Source organism: Caloenas nicobarica, chromosome 1 (assembly GCF_036013445.1).
Source record: "Caloenas nicobarica isolate bCalNic1 chromosome 1, bCalNic1.hap1, whole genome shotgun sequence".
Lineage (NCBI taxonomy): Eukaryota > Metazoa > Chordata > Aves > Columbiformes > Columbidae > Caloenas > Caloenas nicobarica.
Genome location: NC_088245.1, coordinates 53,752,706 through 53,770,529, shown reverse-complemented (window position 1 = coordinate 53,770,529; position 17,824 = coordinate 53,752,706). Strand labels below are relative to the sequence as shown.

At 42.7% G+C, this 17,824-nt stretch overlaps 1 protein-coding gene across 2 annotated transcripts in view; it reads right to left on the bottom strand.

Annotated features, from left to right (window-relative positions):
• LIN7A (lin-7 homolog A, crumbs cell polarity complex component) overlaps positions 1 to 16,781 on the bottom strand; it is a 48,055-nt gene extending 31,274 nt beyond the window's left edge. Inside the window, exon 1 of one of the 2 annotated variants that reach the window (XM_065649483.1) lies at positions 16,502 to 16,781. In XM_065649483.1, coding sequence (XP_065505555.1) covers positions 16,502 to 16,781 — 280 coding nt within the window. The remainder of the gene's footprint in view (positions 1 to 16,501) is intronic. The other variant, XM_065649492.1, reaches the window with a different exon arrangement.
• Between the last annotated feature and the right edge of the window lie 1,043 nt (positions 16,782 to 17,824).

Below are 17,824 nucleotides of genomic sequence, written 5' to 3'. Positions count from 1 at the left end.
TATAATAAAGAGCTTCATGGGATAAAAATGCAGAATGAAAATGAGGCATGTGTTCAGGGCCAAAGCTCTTTGTTACCAGTTGATGCTTTGTCAAGAGCAAATTATAACAGTTGGCACAAACCAGAAGATTTTGAGCAGACTAAAAATGTATAAACATGAGTGTATAAGATATGACATTAAATAGGTTGTACTTCATTAATAACTCTGAAGGGAGACTTGAACAAACTATTGCTTTAGGACAGGTTAAAAAGTGAAACTTATCAGTCCACAAGACGTTAAGTAATGTGTAGACCTTTTGCGGACGGTGCACTCAAGGTGAGTTCCAGTTAAAACTAAAGTAAGTGCTTGCTCAAAGAAGTGATATAACTGATGACGAGCAAGATTTTAAAGTAACGTTGAAAAAAAAAGATATAGCAGGGAATCCACTCCTGCTGAAGTCAGTAAGTGTATTGCCATACATTTGAGAAGGACTGATATTCCTCTGCTGGGATACTTTTATTGTCTCCAGTCTTCCTTTGATCACAACTGTAAGTAGCTTTGCTTGTAAACATTGTCACCAAGGAACTGTTCTTAAATACCATTTTCTTACATCCTCACGGAAAGTATAAACTCATGAAAAGATAGTGTGCATTTATATACATATATGTAGCAAAGATAATGGAATTATGTTAAAAACAGTTAAGTTCTATGTAAATAAAATACCCTTGCTTTTTATTTCTGATTTGTCCTTCCTTTAAGCAGAGACTTTTTTTAAACACAACTTCTGAAAAGGATTGTTTTGTCTCTCTCAAACATTTTCCAAAACATGAACTCCATTATACTAACATTAAACTCATGCTAATGTCATTGAAATCTTATTTACATTTCTCACAGTTATATCCCACCAAAATTGATGGGAATTTTGAGTAATGATGTGGGTAGAATTATTCTTCTGTATTCTATGATACATACACTTTAAAAAGGAATATGCACTTATTTCCTCCCTTATTATATCCAGCTCTTACCATATTTTTTTCCTACCATTTTTTTCTGATTTCTTCGTACATATGCACAATTCCTTTCTCTCCCATTCTGTTTGACATTCGCTTCCCTTTTTGTCTTCTCATCATCATGCTTGCCTGCAGCCTTTCAGGAAATAATACTGTTGCAGTGTGGTGGGTCACATTATCAGTGAAACAAAAAAGGCAGAAGGCGGTGGGTGGGTGGAATGCGCTTTATCAAGTGCACTCATCAAAAGAAAAGCATGACTCTCAGAAAAAAAAAATCTCATTTCGAGTGTTCTTTCTGTATTTTCATTTGAATAACATTTCAGTTGCATTGCTAGTAAGACACAAGCAGGAGGCTCCTATCCAAACCTAAAGAGAGGATTCACTATAACATAGAACTAGCAAGATGACCATACTGTGATAGAAGTCGAACATTCTAATGCTATACTAAATGAAGTTGGATCAGGTATACATAGCCATAAAGCATAGTGCAGTTGATGAACAGGTCATCTGGCTTAGTTATCACATTCTGTTATATATTCTTTTCACTTGTAGATTTTTGTCCAAATAGCTAGCAATGCACAAAGCAGACTGACCTGTTTAATTTGCTGGATGTTTTGAAAATTTCCAATGCTTTGCACTTGAGGTTTTACAACTTGAAAGCAAATTATGAATCCACAGAAAGAATTCTGGCTCATCTGAACTCAGTGCTCTTTCATATTGCTGTTGACATTGGACAGATCAGGCTCCAGTGTTCTGTGAAAGTTGTCCAGTTGGGGGTTTCACCCTGGTAGATTTTGTGCAGGGTTTATGTTTGTTTCAGTTTAGTCAGGTAGGTTGAATGTTATTAAGAAAAATGTAGCAAATGATTTTAGCATGCTAAATGTTTTCCATTTAATGCTAGAGTGACTCTTGATAAAGAATGTACATGCACGCTTTATACAGCAAAGTGTGAAAACTGTTGTATATCTACCAGTGCCTAACCCTCCTCTCTTATGCTAGTCTATCAGTGAGTTCGTCTGCAGTCCTTAAAATAAATGTGTTATCCTCTGACTTAAGACGACTATTAGGCACTTAAATAGTAGCTAAAATGCTGTGTAATACTAGTTTGGGTTCAAACAGGAATTACTCAGAAACACAGTATTTCTTTACCCTGATAACTACTCTAGAATCATGGCGGGTTGTTCCCAAAGCCAAAATATGGCGATCACTTGTTTATTAACAAGATATTAGAGAACAGGCTTCTCATCTTCTTGAGGTTTTTCTGTGCCTATTCCTGTTAATTCTGGAGACCGCTGTATTAGCATGCTGGTTTCTTGGAAAAGTAAATGTGCTGCATAAACACCACCCTTTGGTGTCTCAAAGAGGTGGAACATCACTACAAATTGACAGCAAGGATACTTAGTAAGTCTCTAAAATATTCACTAGCTTCACCATGGCATTAAAGAATAATAATCCTGGCAATTTTCAAGCTCTGTTCCATCGTGCTTGAAGACCTTTAATCAGGCTGAAGGTGAAGAATTTGCATGACATAACAGGTCCTTATAACTGTCAGTAGTTTTTCACTCCTGCAATACTTATCCTCAGGTTTAGTTATTCCTTTAAGCTCATGCGAATGCATTCCAGAATTCTTAATGCTATTCTGTCAAGTTTTTATCATCATTCCCAAAGCCTACATGGGATGCTTTATTATGTCTAGCAATCTTCTCCAAACACTATCAAATGACAGCAGGTAATCAATGGTTGTGCAATCTGAATTCTGTGGTGATTAGCAAAGTTCATTCATAATTCATAGCCAGTAGCTCTAGTGCATTGTATCAAACTATTTATGTGACTTCATGGCTAAAGCACCAGCTTTGGCAGATTTTCAGTGTGTATTTTTTGAAAATTTTCTATATGACTACAGCTCTGCTGTCAGTTGCTGCTTTGTACAACATGGTAATTCTTACTCTGGTGTCAAATACCAGGCTGTCTGATACACTTCAATTCACCTCTTTGGTGAGAGTACAGTGCTCTCCTGAAATACAAAATCTCTTCCATTATTTCAGTATATTTATTTAATCTAATCTGGACACTTCAGAAAAATAGAGGCAAAGAGCAGCCTTTTTTTCCCCATTTAAATTGATGTGTTTGTCTTGCCCAAAATTTCATGCTGATCAATAAGTGTAAAGGTGTACTTCACCGTGGTAAATCAGACACAATGGGCAGGGAGCAATGAGCTAAGCTGCTAGAAAACAGCAGTATTATTCAACACTTTACAGCATGTATCTGTGAGGTCTATTCAAATTAATTACAGCAAGAATAATACTACCAGTGCTTTCATACTCTAGTTCAGATGATATGGGTAGTAGTTATAGATTTAACGCAGTGTCACTTTACACTCCTGTAGTTAAACTTTACTTGAATGCACAAATAAATATAACAAAGGACAGCCATACAGAGCTCTCATGATTCATCTTGTGGTCAGGGTTTCCAGCTGCCACACTTCTGATGTAGACATTGACAGCTCAGCGACTCACCCTAGACTTAGAGTCAATGAGGAGAAACAGACCCTTTGAGGCTACAATTCATCTGACCTATTTTAGACGAGATGAATCATACTCTGGGAGTGCCTGTTCCCTTTGTGGACTACAAAGGGAGACTTGAAGATCAGCTCAGATGTAAATGTCGGCATCCTACACATTAGACAACTACATCACTATGATGAAACCCACTCTTACTGTTCAGATATATAGTGAATGACTCATGCAAATTCATCTCCATGTGGTTCACGAGACACCATACATCAGAACAGTTACATTTGACAAAAACACTGTTGTTAGCAAGCAGGGCAATGCATGTTGTAGTTAAAGCTTTTAAAAATGCCTTAAGCAATGATTTTATGGATTGTTTTCTGCTTAATGTATGAGAAAAATGAGTATATCTGTCTGTCTCATTTTGCCTGATGTGAGATGACTGCCCTAATGACATTAGTGGCATATCCCCAAGGGGTTTCTACATACATTCCCCCAATGCCTGGGGCAGGCTCGTTTGGCTACTCATCGGACCATGTTTTGGTCTGTAAGTTTCCATATGTTTGAGCTACACCCACGTTCTGTCTGGCTCTGGCTTCTCAGGCACACCGCAGGTATCTGAACTCTCTGCTTTACCCCATTTCTCAGACACAGAGCCTGTGACGCAGGTGTTGCACACCCCAAGGCAGTGTTATAGACCATGAAGTTTTCCCAGCAGCTGTGGCAGGAACACCTGAATATGACAGAAAAAGGCCTGAGATGTTTTGCAACAGTACTTATAGAAAGGATACAGTTTATTTGCGGGGAAAGCAGTGCCACCTGCCACCCAAATACAGAGAGCAAACTGTGCGAAGACCCCTCCATCCAGCATCCTCAACACCGCAAAAGCCCTTCAGGGCTCTCTTCAGCAATTTCAGTCACTTCTGCTGTTTCAGGCATTCTGCCTAAAATACTTGCCGTTTCAGGCATCCTGCTTCTGAATACCCTGCTTACCTTCTTCAACTGCAACACTCAAAAGGTTCCCTTAAATGAAAAAATATGCCTCTCTGTGTTCTATGAACCTCACAATGTCTACAGAGTCTTAAATAATCTTGCCCTCCTTCCCACTTTCCTCAGTTCTAACTAGTGATTTTTGTTCTTCTCCTCAGCTAGGGATTTTCATAGCCTTAACCTACCATAAAGGCCACCTGGGAGAACTGGATTTGCTTTACTTTGGTCGATCTTCTTATCATATTCATTACTGTACATAGACAGAGCCAGTCCTCAACTTTTTCCTTGAAGCCTTCATGTAAGCAGCCACAGGAGCACCTTTGTCAGCAATTTTCAGATTTTGTTTGCTTTTCTTTTTTGTGTGTGTGTGTGATCAATTTATAGAGTTCCTAAAACTATTAAGAGCTCATCAGGAAGTGAGAAAGTGGCTCGGTACTGTCACATTTCCATTGTTGCTTTTTAAAGCAATAACAATAAATCGCAAAACAGTAAAGATCAAATTAATGGGTAATTCAGGATCCTTTCAATAAAATGAGTTTCACTGGCTTAATTTGAGGCCTGAAGAGCAATAATGCAATTCAGAATTTTCAGATTGGTATTTAAAATTAACCTCAAAACCTAATAATTTTTAAACACTGATATAACTTTTATTCTTCCAAGTTATTAGTTTCATTGCAGTTTCTAAAGCAATCAGGATGAGGAGGTGCATAAATATGAGTTTGAAAATTTTCAACAGAGACATTGCCATCCGTGAGAAATGAAGAAACTGCAGATACACCAACCCTTTACATTTGACAGGACCCATTGTTTTTATATAGAAGGCACCAAACATAGTATCGGTGTTAAAACAAGTTACCAAATTATCCTTTAAGAGAAAACATTAAAAAATAAACCTGAAAATGCAAGAAATAGAAGACCATTGGATACTACGGTATTTTCTAACACAGTACTTAGAATGTAATGATTTTCCCCTGCATTAGCTATAGAGAAAAAGGAAGGTAAAATTCCTTTTTTTTTTCCTTTGTATATAGTTTTGACTTTATATTACTTAATCAGACCTGCTCTTTGTGATCACAACTATGATTTATAGCTAGCCACTCACTGCTGAATAGAATGCATGAGACATGATTCTAGTCCTTTTTTTGACTAGGGAGAGCTGCCCACAAATATGATAAAAAAATAAAACAGTTTTTAAAAGCTTATTTTGTATTCAAATAAATATATATTATATAATAATATCTATATATAAGTATCTATTTATTTCTTAAATAAAAGATAACCCATGTTTCCTGCAGGAAGTAGGATACTTTGTAGCTTCAGACTTACTGCTATTTATTTTACTTCTCAGTCTTTCTGTAAGTATTTTTTTTTTTTAAAGAGAAAGATCTCAGGTGTTTAAAGCAGTTCTTTGCATACACAGGACATGTAAAATGGCATTCTGACTTCCTGAAATTATGAAATGACAAAAAGAAAATCCTTTGAAGCAAAGCTATAACCCCCTCAGAAATTCAGTATGGTGGATATATCTGGCCTTAATGAATTGAGTTCCTACAGGCTGAACAATGTGAAAGCAAGAAAGCTGTCTACTACCTCCTGTAACCACAGATATCTTGTGAAGAGATGCCTTGGTAACTCTCCACCAGCTTCATCTGCCTCCTGATCACAACATCACTTGATCTTGTAGGAGTGGGGTGTCCTGGTTTTGGCTGGCATAGAGTTAATTTTCTTTCTAGTAGTGGTACAGTGCTCGTTTTGGGGGTTTGTATGAGAAGAATGTTGATAATACACTGATATTTTGGTCGTTGCTGGGTACTCAAGGGCTTTTCAGCTTCCCATGCTCTACCAGGTGCACAAGAAGCTGGGAAGGAGCAAAGCCAGGACAGCTGACTCAAGCTGGCCAAAGAGGAGTTCCTCACCATATGATGTCATGCCCAGTATATAAACTGGAGGTGACCAGGGAACAAAGCCTGCTGCTCAGGAACGCACAGGCTATTGTTGTCATGGGTGGTGAGCAACTGCATTGTGCATCACTTGTTTTGTATATTCTATTATTATTATTATTTTCTCTTCCTTTGATGTCCTATTAAACTGTCTTTATCTCAGCCCACGAGGTTTTTTTTCCCCTTTTGATTCTCTCTCCCAGCCCACTTCTGGGGGCGAGGGAAGTGAGCAAGCAGCTGCGTGATGCTTGGTTGCCAACTGGGGTTAAACCACAACACGAGCTGCTTTAAACACTACATGAAAGCACACTGGACAATTTGCTGAAATTGCAAACATAAACAGTTTAGAGGTCCTGATACTAGATTAAAAGAAAAATAGGCTGGTAATTTAACATACCCCAAGGGCCTTACTTAATAAAAGACTTGCTTTTGTGTTTTAAACCACAAGCATAGAGAGAAAAACATTAAAATCACTGAAGGAGTCAAAATTTTGACTAAGCTAGAGAAGCAGAAAACAGAAATAATTATAAGAAATAAGCTTGCCTGAACAAACAGGATGAAAAACAACACACTTTTAGCTGAAACCCATTCCCTCTCTGCTCCGTCTAAGCAAAAGCAAGTATTTATGCATCCTATGTGCATATCGCAAAACAAAAGTATTGGCCATATGGGCAACCTCATGCCTTTCCCACATCAATACTTTCAGCGTGTGTTTTCAGTTTGCATCAGAGAGATTTTTCTTGGCAGGAAAGAAGACAGAAAGAGGGAAAAAAAGGCCCCAACAGGTGTCTCGCAAAGGGAGGTAAGGTTAACTTAGGGATGCTAATTCTCCTTCACAACAGGCACCGTGTTTGAGTCAAAGCAGTAACTCTCACTTTCTTCTCTGCTCGTATGTCATTACTAGAGTTTCCTGCTGCCTCTCCTCAGTTCTTATCTCCCCAGCTAATCTTAGTCTTAAATCTTTTCCTGTCATTACCAGAAAGATGAGAAAGATGGCTGTGGGCTACTGGTAATTGTACATAGCGACAAAAACAAATTGTCACTTGAAGCCTAGCATCACAATTTTATCTTCTTGTGGTTTGAGACTTCGATGCAACAACAGTGAAAAGATGGCATTTGTGCAGTACAATGGATGCAATGTAGTCATTACATACACATACCTAACATGACTTTATCTGTAGGCTCAGGTAACAAGAAGAGTTAATATTCTCTCTTCAGTTTTAGTGGATTTAAGGATATTGCTTTTTGCAGATTGAATCCCTCTGGTAGCTGGCTACGTACTAGTCATTTCTGAGGAAAGGAAAGAAGCGTGTATGTGAAAAGCTACAACAGCAAGAAGAAAGCAATATAAATAAAATCCTTTGTTAATAAATCCCTGCAAAACTAGGCAGTACAGTTATGCTGCTGGTAGATGTCAACAAGTGATCACTGTTAACTTTCAACTTTGAGACAACTATTGTCTTAGAAGAAAGCCCTGCCTATGTGGAATTGCTGCTGCAAGTTACAAACAAAACATTTCAACAGAAAACCCCTGTAAGAAACAGAGAGATCACTGTCACCTTTGCAGTGCTGTTGCTTGGTGGCCTATGCGTTCGAACAATGCTGAGAATAAGAAAAGGAGAACTGGAACTCATCTCGGGTTGCAGCCCGATTTCACAAGGTATCTACCTACCATACGAGGGACACACCCGGCATACTTTGACATGGTTGGACTGTCAGGACACAAAAGGTGCTATATAAATTAGTAGCAACTCCAGAGCTATTACTATTGGGTTACAAAACTATCAGGCTACAGAGGGGATCAAACATACAACCATCTCTTTTTCCAAAGAATGCTTCATAGATGTCAAAGCCATCATGCCCTCTTCAAGTTTCTCTGGTCTGGCTCCGTACAACAAAGAACAGCTCTATTAACCTTTTGTTCCTGCGCTGATTCAGTAAATACCATTTGACAAAAACACGGCTACCAAATCTATTGAAAAGTGAAGAGATGATGGTAAATAAATTTCTGAGGGCTCAGACTGCTGCTCATGGCCACGATCATCTACTGAATCTATTTCAAGTACATTTTTCCCCAATGTTTAACTGATTGTAGAGGGACTGATACCTTGAGGTCTAGGAGATTTACTCTTTTTCAGAAAACACGGTTGAAAAAGAAAATTAAAGAGTTAGTGGATGTGAAGGATTAGTGATTAAACATAGGCTTTTATTGAAAAGAACCAGTAAAAATGTAATTTTGGTTCAGAAGAAATAAATTAAGAGCCTATTTTAGGCAACACTCTTCCTTATGCAATTATCCATGTTTATACAGAAACAATTAAAATCAATTATTCGATGGTCTCTGTATTCATGGATGCTTCATTGTTTCATCTTTTAAATAATAAAGAACAATCCTCCTCCAATCTCTTCTTGAGACAAAGTTTTCTAATCAAGATTTTTTCTCTTTTTCTTAGGATTATTAGTAAAGTAGGACTAGGGTAACAACACATTTTGAGAAGCTGTACACATTTCCTGGTAACTCAGCTGAGATGCATTTGAGAAACTGGGGGTTTATTTAACTACTCCATTTTGGACCCTGGTGAAACAAATTCTCAAAATGTACATATATCTCCCTCTGTATTTAGCGTATCTAAGATTCAAGCCTGTGATTTAACTACTCAGGAAAACATTGTTACTATGTAAATGTGCATTTCTGAATCAAATCTTCTCATCTGAACAGAGAATTAACAGTTGAATGTTTCTCGTTCAGAGGCTGAGTCTCCAACAAATATCTCAAAAGAAGATTAAGCTGACTGAGATTAACTTTGAAAATGCCTGTATTTATACATACATCTACAGTTTACAGCACATTAGTAAGTATTATTTTTTTAAATGTCAAAAATGGATTGTGTGAACAAATTAACTGTGTATGATGGAAGGCAGACTTACAAATTTACAGTTATGTGCTTCTCAAAATACTACCTATCTGCATTTACTTGGTGTCCTCTTAAATCCTCAACTTCTCATTTTTTGTGCTTCTAATAAGTAACTAAACCCAATAGTTTTACATAATTCATATTTCAAATTTTATTACATTACTCACAAGAACATTATTTTGTATCTGAATAACTCACATCAGTCAAGAGCTTGTATTTGTATCTTTTTGCATTCGCATGAGTGTCATCTATGTTAAGAAGAGATGTGCATGTGTGTCCTGAAACAGAGAACTTGAAGGACAAATTACTCTCTGCACAAAGCTGATGACTTCAGTACTTTGTCACATTTTTAAAAAAAGTTTCTGTCTGGTAACATCATCGGTGGAGTCCAACTCAAGTGATAGGATGGAATTAAGCAAATTATTTACTTACAATTACATTAAGAGGTTAATCCTTTTTTCCTGTAGTTACACAAATGTCTCTCAGACATCGGTGTGAAACTGAAGTTTGTAGGGATGTTATTCATAAAACAAATCCTTCTTTTTCAACATTATTTGTAGATAGATCGCATACATTTACTACATAAAAAAGTAGCATCCCTTGTGCTTTCTGATCATTAACACCCTTGCAACCTGTTGCAAATGGTGAAGCCCACACCTGTGCAGGGGCTTGTCAAAGCCTCCATCCACTTCACCCTGCTGCAGGAGTTGGTCTCCTGAGAAGGATCAGCAGCAGGACACACACAGGCGAGCTCACTTTGCTCTACACAGGATAAATTCAGATAGACCGAAAGGATTACCTCACTGCTACCGTGTCTAAGAAATATTTTCAGCCTGACAGAGCAGGAGGAACACAAGGTCTCTGCACAGCTACCCATCGGCCACAGGCCTGGTTACTCTTTCAAAGGTGTCTCGCAAACTTTTCCTGATGGCCCATCCAGCTTCTGCAGAGATACGCTATACTGTCAGTTACGTGTTTCTGAAGGAAACATGACTCGAAATTTAAGATATTCCCCCTTTACACTCCACAATGGTGACTTAATGTTAAAAGATGCCACGGGTTTTGTGGAAGATGTTTCCATGTCTCTGTGCACAGGCACAGCTCTCTGACAACCGGCAGCGGCAGGGTCCTGCAGCACCTGCTGCACACTGAAGATGATACGATGAACTTTCATTCATCTCCACACACTGTGCCCAGACAAAACTCAATTTCCAGACCACCATGAGCTGCTCTGGGCTGGGGAACAGGGCCGTCTCTGGGAAGGGGTATGCTACCGTGGGCCCACTTCAGATGCATTCGGAGCTCCTGTGCGACCATGTGCCCCAGTACCTCTTCAGGTCAGGCCCCTACCGCTGAAGACATTTAGGCTGGACATGGGCATTTAACTTCTCAAACCATGTATTTTTACACCACTCATGAAAACCGAAGATGTCGTGTAGGTTGGCACTTGCTCCTCCTCCAGCCCCAGAGCTCCAGGAGGCATGGCTGAACTGCACTCTTGCCGAACCAACATTTCAACCGCACGGTTCCTCACAAAACATTCCCATTCACCTACCCATAAACCAGTGGCTCAATCCGCTTACCTTAATCCATCCCTTCATAAAAATACTTTAAAACAAAACCAAAAAAACAAAACAAAAGCAACACTAATAAGTGTTGATGCAATGATGTTAAAAAACACCCCAAACGTTTCAGTCCGTGACCAGAACTGTCACTTTTTTCCTGTTCCTACAAACAATAGGTCTTTTTTTTCTTGGAAGAATGAATTTGGTTATTTATACATCCTTAGTTGACACACCAAACAGAGAAATGTTAGACTTAAAGTGTGTGGCACTTGCAGAAATATTTTTCAATTTTAGCACACTAGGCTGAAGAGCAAGAGAAGACATCCCCGTAACAGACAGGGAGCCAGGCGGGGAGCGGCACATCGCTTAGCACTGCTCCACAGGGCTTCACCCCAGCGAGAGAGACCTGGCCTTATGCTGCTCCTCTGTCAAGGACTGTATTTCACACTGTATGAATCTGATTTTCTCTTCCTGATGAGTACATTATATATTTTTTTCCCAATATAATATGCATTATACTAATATACACATAGTCTACCGCAACTGATGTTCAGTACAGTTTATGTTATATACATATATATGGGCACAGATGGGGAAAAATCCCCATTTATGTAGGCTATGAGGATGCAATGGGAAGAAAAATGATGAGAGGAGGAAAGGAGGAGTACTCTAAGAAGTATCAATGTATATTAACGGTCAGGTGCCATCCAGTACCACATCTGGCAGAGTTTGTCTATCAGCTCTAACAGCTGATGGTGACTCCAAGCCCATTTGTACTCTTATTTATCATCACAGAACATGGTACTTTATAAAGGATATTCAGGAAGTGTTGAGACACGCACTCCACTGGAAAAATATTTGTTGAATTTATAAAAAAACAACAGCGCTCAGTTACACGTTACAGCCAAACAGCAAGAAGCCTTTCCAGTTTCCACGGATATATTTGAAAGCAAGAGAAATTTGGTTGTCAATAGCCAATAGCTATGACCTTGTTATGAAACTTCACAGGGATTAAAATATCAGCACTGTATATTCAGTCTATTCAAATTTCTTCTTTTATCCTCAGTCACAAGAAGAAGTGAAACCATCAGTGCCATGAACAGTAACTATATAAGGAAAAACATAATAGGACATGGATTATTAAAAAAAGACAGTTGAAAGCCCCCCTTCACATGAAAAGATACCCCCTTGCTCTTAGTCATGAGATGGTCTTTGTACAGGCTAATTGTATAATTTCTTCAAAAACAAGAAGAACTTTTCAAAAGTGTCCTTTTAAAGCTTCCACTTTCTTGGTCCTGCGCAGAGAGGAACAGGGACTGAGGTTTTACAACAATCTGAGCCAATACATGGTCAGTTTTCTTTCAGAGCAGATTTTCATCTTGGAAGGAAGAGAACAAGTAAAATTTAAAGTAAGATAAGCTTTATGAAAAGTTTGCCAGACATTTAGCAAAATAAAGAAGTTCAGATAAGAGTGGAACATCTATTATGCATAGCTAGAGAGATGTCTGCTTCAATTTGCAGGCCTCCATATGACCACTCCTAAAATGAGTGCCAAGGGAAGCACAGAAATCTATTCCCTCCCAACATATTTCTGGGAGTGTAATGGTACTTGCAGAAAATGCTTCCATCACAGTGTGCTAACACACCCTTTAAGCGATCTCACCCACAACAAGCTTCCTTTAATTTCTATTTGCTCATGATGTTTATTTGCAGCACACAGGAACTCATAGCAGGTCCTCGGAGAACCGCGAGGAGGCTCAGCTGGCTCGGGGAGGTGCTTGGAGAAGAACAGAACGTTGCCACTGGATGTGCGTGCAGCATTTGAGACAACATCAAGCTGGTGAGGTGCTGATGGTCATAGGACAGCAGAAGATCAGAGGATTAGAGCATGAAACTGGGCTGCTGAACAGTAAAAACGGGTAAGGGTTACGGGCAATGCACAGAGTGATGGAGTCAACTGCAGTAGGGCTTTGAGAAGAGCAAGGCAATAGAAGACAGCATGCAAGAGAGACATGGGCTCTGGATAATAAAGGGGAAGGCAGCAACTGCTGGTCACGGGGGTAGGCTGAGGCAACATCTCTGTGGAAGACAAAGGACATTGAGAGGAGACGCGAAGGCAGACCTGCCCACCCCTGCATAGAGAACGATGACACACGACATGCGACAAGTGGTATGCCAATCCAAATAAATACTGTTGGAAAATGCCAACTAACTGGAACCAGAGCTCTCTGTAATCAAAATCAGTTTCAACCAAGTTCTTACTAAAGACATACCTGTGGAAGAAGTAAAAAAATAATTGTATAGGTGTTTTGAAACATTACTCTTTTGGTTTGGAGTGAATGCTTTGTTTATTTTAATAGAGGTAAATTAAGCTGGGAACATACTTAATCCCTGGCCTTGAACATAAAATGAAAAAAGAAAAAAAAGCCCAACCTTACTTTTTTTGCTTGTCATTTTATGAAAGACAGCACTGTAACTTTCCATCCCAACCTAGAACAAGGTATAGTTCCCTACACCTTCAGGGTTTAAGCTTTGAATCAACTCAAAAAATTCCCCCAGTTAGTTCTGATGGACACTGGGGATTACTGACAGTGTGGTATTGATTCAATATGTAGGAAATTTGCAATAAAGACAGGAAGGGTGCACTTTTCTACAGAGAAGACTTGGCTGTTGAAAGACGCCTGACAGGCAGGCTCTTGCCCTTCACAAAGCTCCCAAACACTGGGGCCATCCTCCTTGTGCTCCTGAAGTGGTGCCCACATGTAGCTCCACTGCTTTACATTTCCTCCCTGAAACATTTGCTGATTCCCTCACCTCCTCCCAGCAGAGCAACCATGCAAAGGTCAGGCAAAAATCTTTGAGATTAAATTGTAAGTGATTAAAATTTCCATTATTTTGTGAACTTGTTCTACATATTAAAGAGTCCTAATGGCACTTGCGCACATTTGTGCAGGTAGAAAGGCACATGATGACAGGAATTAAGGAAATTAATTCTTGTGCTTTGGACTGAAGTAATCTTCCAGAATGTAATTGGCTTTCAATCATTCACACGCAACATGCCCTTCACCTTTAAATGGTAATTCATTTTACCATACAGCTTTTGAAGTCCATTTACGTCAGGCTTTAAGAAAGCTCCCACCACTGCACTAGAATACAGTGTATATGTTTTGTCCAGGAGGAGACCACATCGGAGTGTAATTCAGATTTCTGATGTATGTAGCTGTACGATGTTTTAACATTTTGGTGATCCTTAGCAGGTGGAAATGCAGAACACTTCCTGGCGTGAGATCAAGCAGCAATTCCCTCAGCTGTGCAAGATTATTAATGCTGCCTCTCCTGAAACACTTGCTATTTTCTTGCTGCGCTGAGCTCTCCGTGGGACATGGCAAAGTAGATATGAGTGTACAAGACTTTTCAGGGCTGTGCCTAGATCACAGCAGAGCTGTGCAAAGCACAGTGACAGTCAACATAGCTGTGTCTGCTTTAATAAAAGCAACAGAAATCTGGAAAATCTCACCACGTAGCACTTTCCCTCTTCCACGGCTGTGAAAGAAAGACTACAGGGGAAATAATTGGAAGCACTGGGCTTGGTCTAGTTACTTCTGGGGTTGATTCAGCCTACCCTCTTCAGTTCATGTAGCAGCAACACGTTATAGGTGATAACATGTATCCCTCTAACTAAATGGCTTTCTGCAGGCCAGGTGCAGTATTTAAAACTATTTCTTCTTGTCTGTATTTTCCTTTTGCATGTCACGTCCTACCATTCTGTGATGTTTTATCTCTCTTGCACTAGTAGCAGCAGCCCTGGCCGACAAACAGGGAGACTGTAATGTTGGCATCACTGCAAAATGGTTAGGCATATCCTGGACCCAGACAACAGATGCTTATATTTAAATTGGGACTAATTTGCATTTTTGTGCATTGTGGATTTTTAAAGCATAGTTTTAGTAATGAAAAGGAAAGTGTAATTCTGAAATAGTAATACTTTCCTTTGAAAAGCCAGGTTTACTAATGGATTGCCATCTGTTCAATGCTTTGCCAGGAAATAGATTTGTCCTGCTTACTGAAAACAGTATTAGGGTGAAACTGTAGATTACACACTGGATTTCTGAGCAGTTTAATTTAAAGCACATGCCAGCATTTTGTTATTTCAGTTAAGAATAACTTTAGATTCTCCTTTTCTACCAATGTCAGAATTTAAGCCATCCAGCGAACTGTATTTCAAGTATTCTGTGGGCTGTTTTGCTCTCAAGTGGCTTCCAGTAAAAGTGCCAACCCTTGCCTTATCATTTTGAAACTGAGTTCATCAGGTTTCTTTTGCCTAGGATTTACAGCAAGAAGCTCCCTATTTTGCTTCGAAAGCCCAACCTAATCCTCAGGAAAACAAAACAAATTAAAAAACCCCCACAAACCAAAAAAAAACCCACAAAAAAAGCCCAAACGAAAACCAAAAACCAAACCCAAACACATTTAAAAAAAAAAAGGCACTGGCCTCAATCGTGCTTTCAAAAGTACAGGATTTATATGCAGTGGGAGCCTCTTGGAGCGTCTGGATGCAAGTTAGGAAGAAGGACACCCTGGCAATTCAGGATGCTGTATCAGGAGCTGCTGGACCTCTCTAACTGACGGAGCCAAAGGAGCAAAACAAATCAGAACCGTTAAGTTATTCTCCTCTGTAACTCACAGAAATATAACATTTCTGTGAAGTCTTATGACGGACACGATTGCACAGTGAGGGAAAGGTCCAATTTTTACAGCGTGGAGGCAAAAGTTGTATTTTAACATAACTTCAAGATTTCAGCACCCTCTTACACTACCTCGGTAAGGCTACTGACACAGACTCCAGGCCAGCAGAACACCAACCACTCTCTCCACCCGGACCGAGCAGTTGTCTCCAGCAATACGCAGACGTGCTGTTTTGTAGGGTAACATCATTAACGTCAGCGAGCACACAAACTGCAGTCGCTGCTCCCTTTCCCGCACACAGCCCCCCCGGCCGCCAGCCCCACAAAACGCCACATTTTGCCAACAAACGACAGTCTCCTCAGGAGGTGCGAGCTCCCGACCCGCTGCCGGGAACGCTGCCCCCACCAGGGAGCAAGTCCCGCCGAGACACCTGCGGGGGCGGCGGCGCGGGGGGCCGGGCTCTGAGCCCCGGGGGCGGCCGCCCACGGGGGAGCCCCGCAGGGCGGGGGCGGCGGGAGCGGCGGGAGCACCGAGGAGCGTCCCCGGCGGAGCGCAGCGCAGCGCTGGCCGCGGAGCCCATCCCGCGCCCCCGGCACCGCCGCGCTCCCGCCGGAGAGATGCCGGCTCTACCCCCGCGCAACCCCGCCGCCCGCACAAAGTTTTATTTCCTCCTCCTCACCCCTCTCCTGCCTCGCACCTGAGCCCCGCCGGGAGGCGCCTCCCCACCGCCCTCCGCCACAGCCGGTGGCGCCGGCCCCACGCACCGCGGGGCGGGGAGAGCCGCCGCGGCAGCGCTCGCCGCGCCGGGGCTGCGGGGGAAGACCCCGCGTTCTGCCGCGGCAGCCCCCGGGCAGGGCGCAGGGCGCTGGGGCAGCCGGGGCGGCGGCGGGGCGGGAGCGCGCTTACCTCTGTCCAGCGTGAGCGGCTGCACCGCCGTCAGTGTCGCCATGTCTGCGGCGGGGCTGGAGCCCGAGTGACGCGCGGCTTCGGCACCGGCGTGGAGTGCGGGGAAGGGCGGGGAGGAGGCTGGCAGGGAGTGGGGGCGGAGGAGGAGGGTGGCTCCGTGGGAGGAGGAGGCGAGCGGGGCGGAGAAGGTGCCCAGGAGAGGGCGGCTCATCGCAGACGGGGCGCCGCGATGCAGCGGGCGCAGGGCGGCCCGGCGGGGCCCGCAGCGGGCTGCCGGCATCGCTGCGGTGCTGGAGCCGGGCCTGGCGGGAGGCCTCCGCCTCACCGCGCTGGCCTCAGAGCGGAGATCCGGGACCCGCAGGGGACGAGGCGGCCCGGGCCGTGCGCGGGGGTGGGTCGCCGCCGGTCCCGCCGCTCCGGGGTGCCGCAGCGGCCGAGGGCGGGGAGCTCCGCAGCGCCGCGGGGCGGGGAGGACGGGCGGGGGCCGGATCTGGCGGCCCGTCCTTGCCTGGGCCGGGGGCGGTGGGGCGGGACGTACCGCCCCGTCCCGGGGCTGGGGGTTTGGTCTGCGGCAAGGGCGGATGGTGAGCCTGGGTGAGGCGCTGCTCTGAGGGCTGGCGGCAAGGGGTGGAAATCAGCGTGCCGAGCCGGGAGAGGAGGCACCTGGCCCCCGGGCAGGTCCTCGGCCGAGGGGACGTGTCCTGGAGTGGCCCTTTTGGACGGATCAAACCGTCGATCTCGCCTTCAATCCGACCATCACCTCTTTCCGAAGAGACTGCGCATCCTCAGGAAACCCACCCAGCAGCGTGGGGTTGAGTCCTCACCTTTGCAGGGGAAGAGGTTGGTCATGGACATGTGTCTGCCTCGTGTAGATCAGCTGCAGCTTGTGTGAGCTTGGAGGCCTTCGCAGAAGACTGTGAAGGTAGAGTTTGGCACTAGAGCTCCGTGAGGTTTGCCAGCAGCCCTCTGGTTGTTTATTTTTGTCCTTCCCATGAAGCGAAAAGAACCTGGTCAGCTGCCATCCGAGAAAGATGTGGCACCATGGAAGAGTCTCAGAGACTTTCCGCTGCCCCCTACCAGCAACGACGATGTAAAGAATGACTGAGCAAGGAATGGTGTCCACTTCAGCTATTGCCCTGTGTGGTACCTGCGGTCTTGTGTTTGCTCAAGGAGTGCTGGGACAGGGTGGAACATCACTCTGAAGGGGAAAGTAACATTCTCCTTACCTGCCGGGATCTGACAAACCGCAGGGGACTTGAAAGTACAGCAATTTGAGGTTGCATGTCAATAAAACCTTTCAACTGCAGCGGTATTTAAGTACTA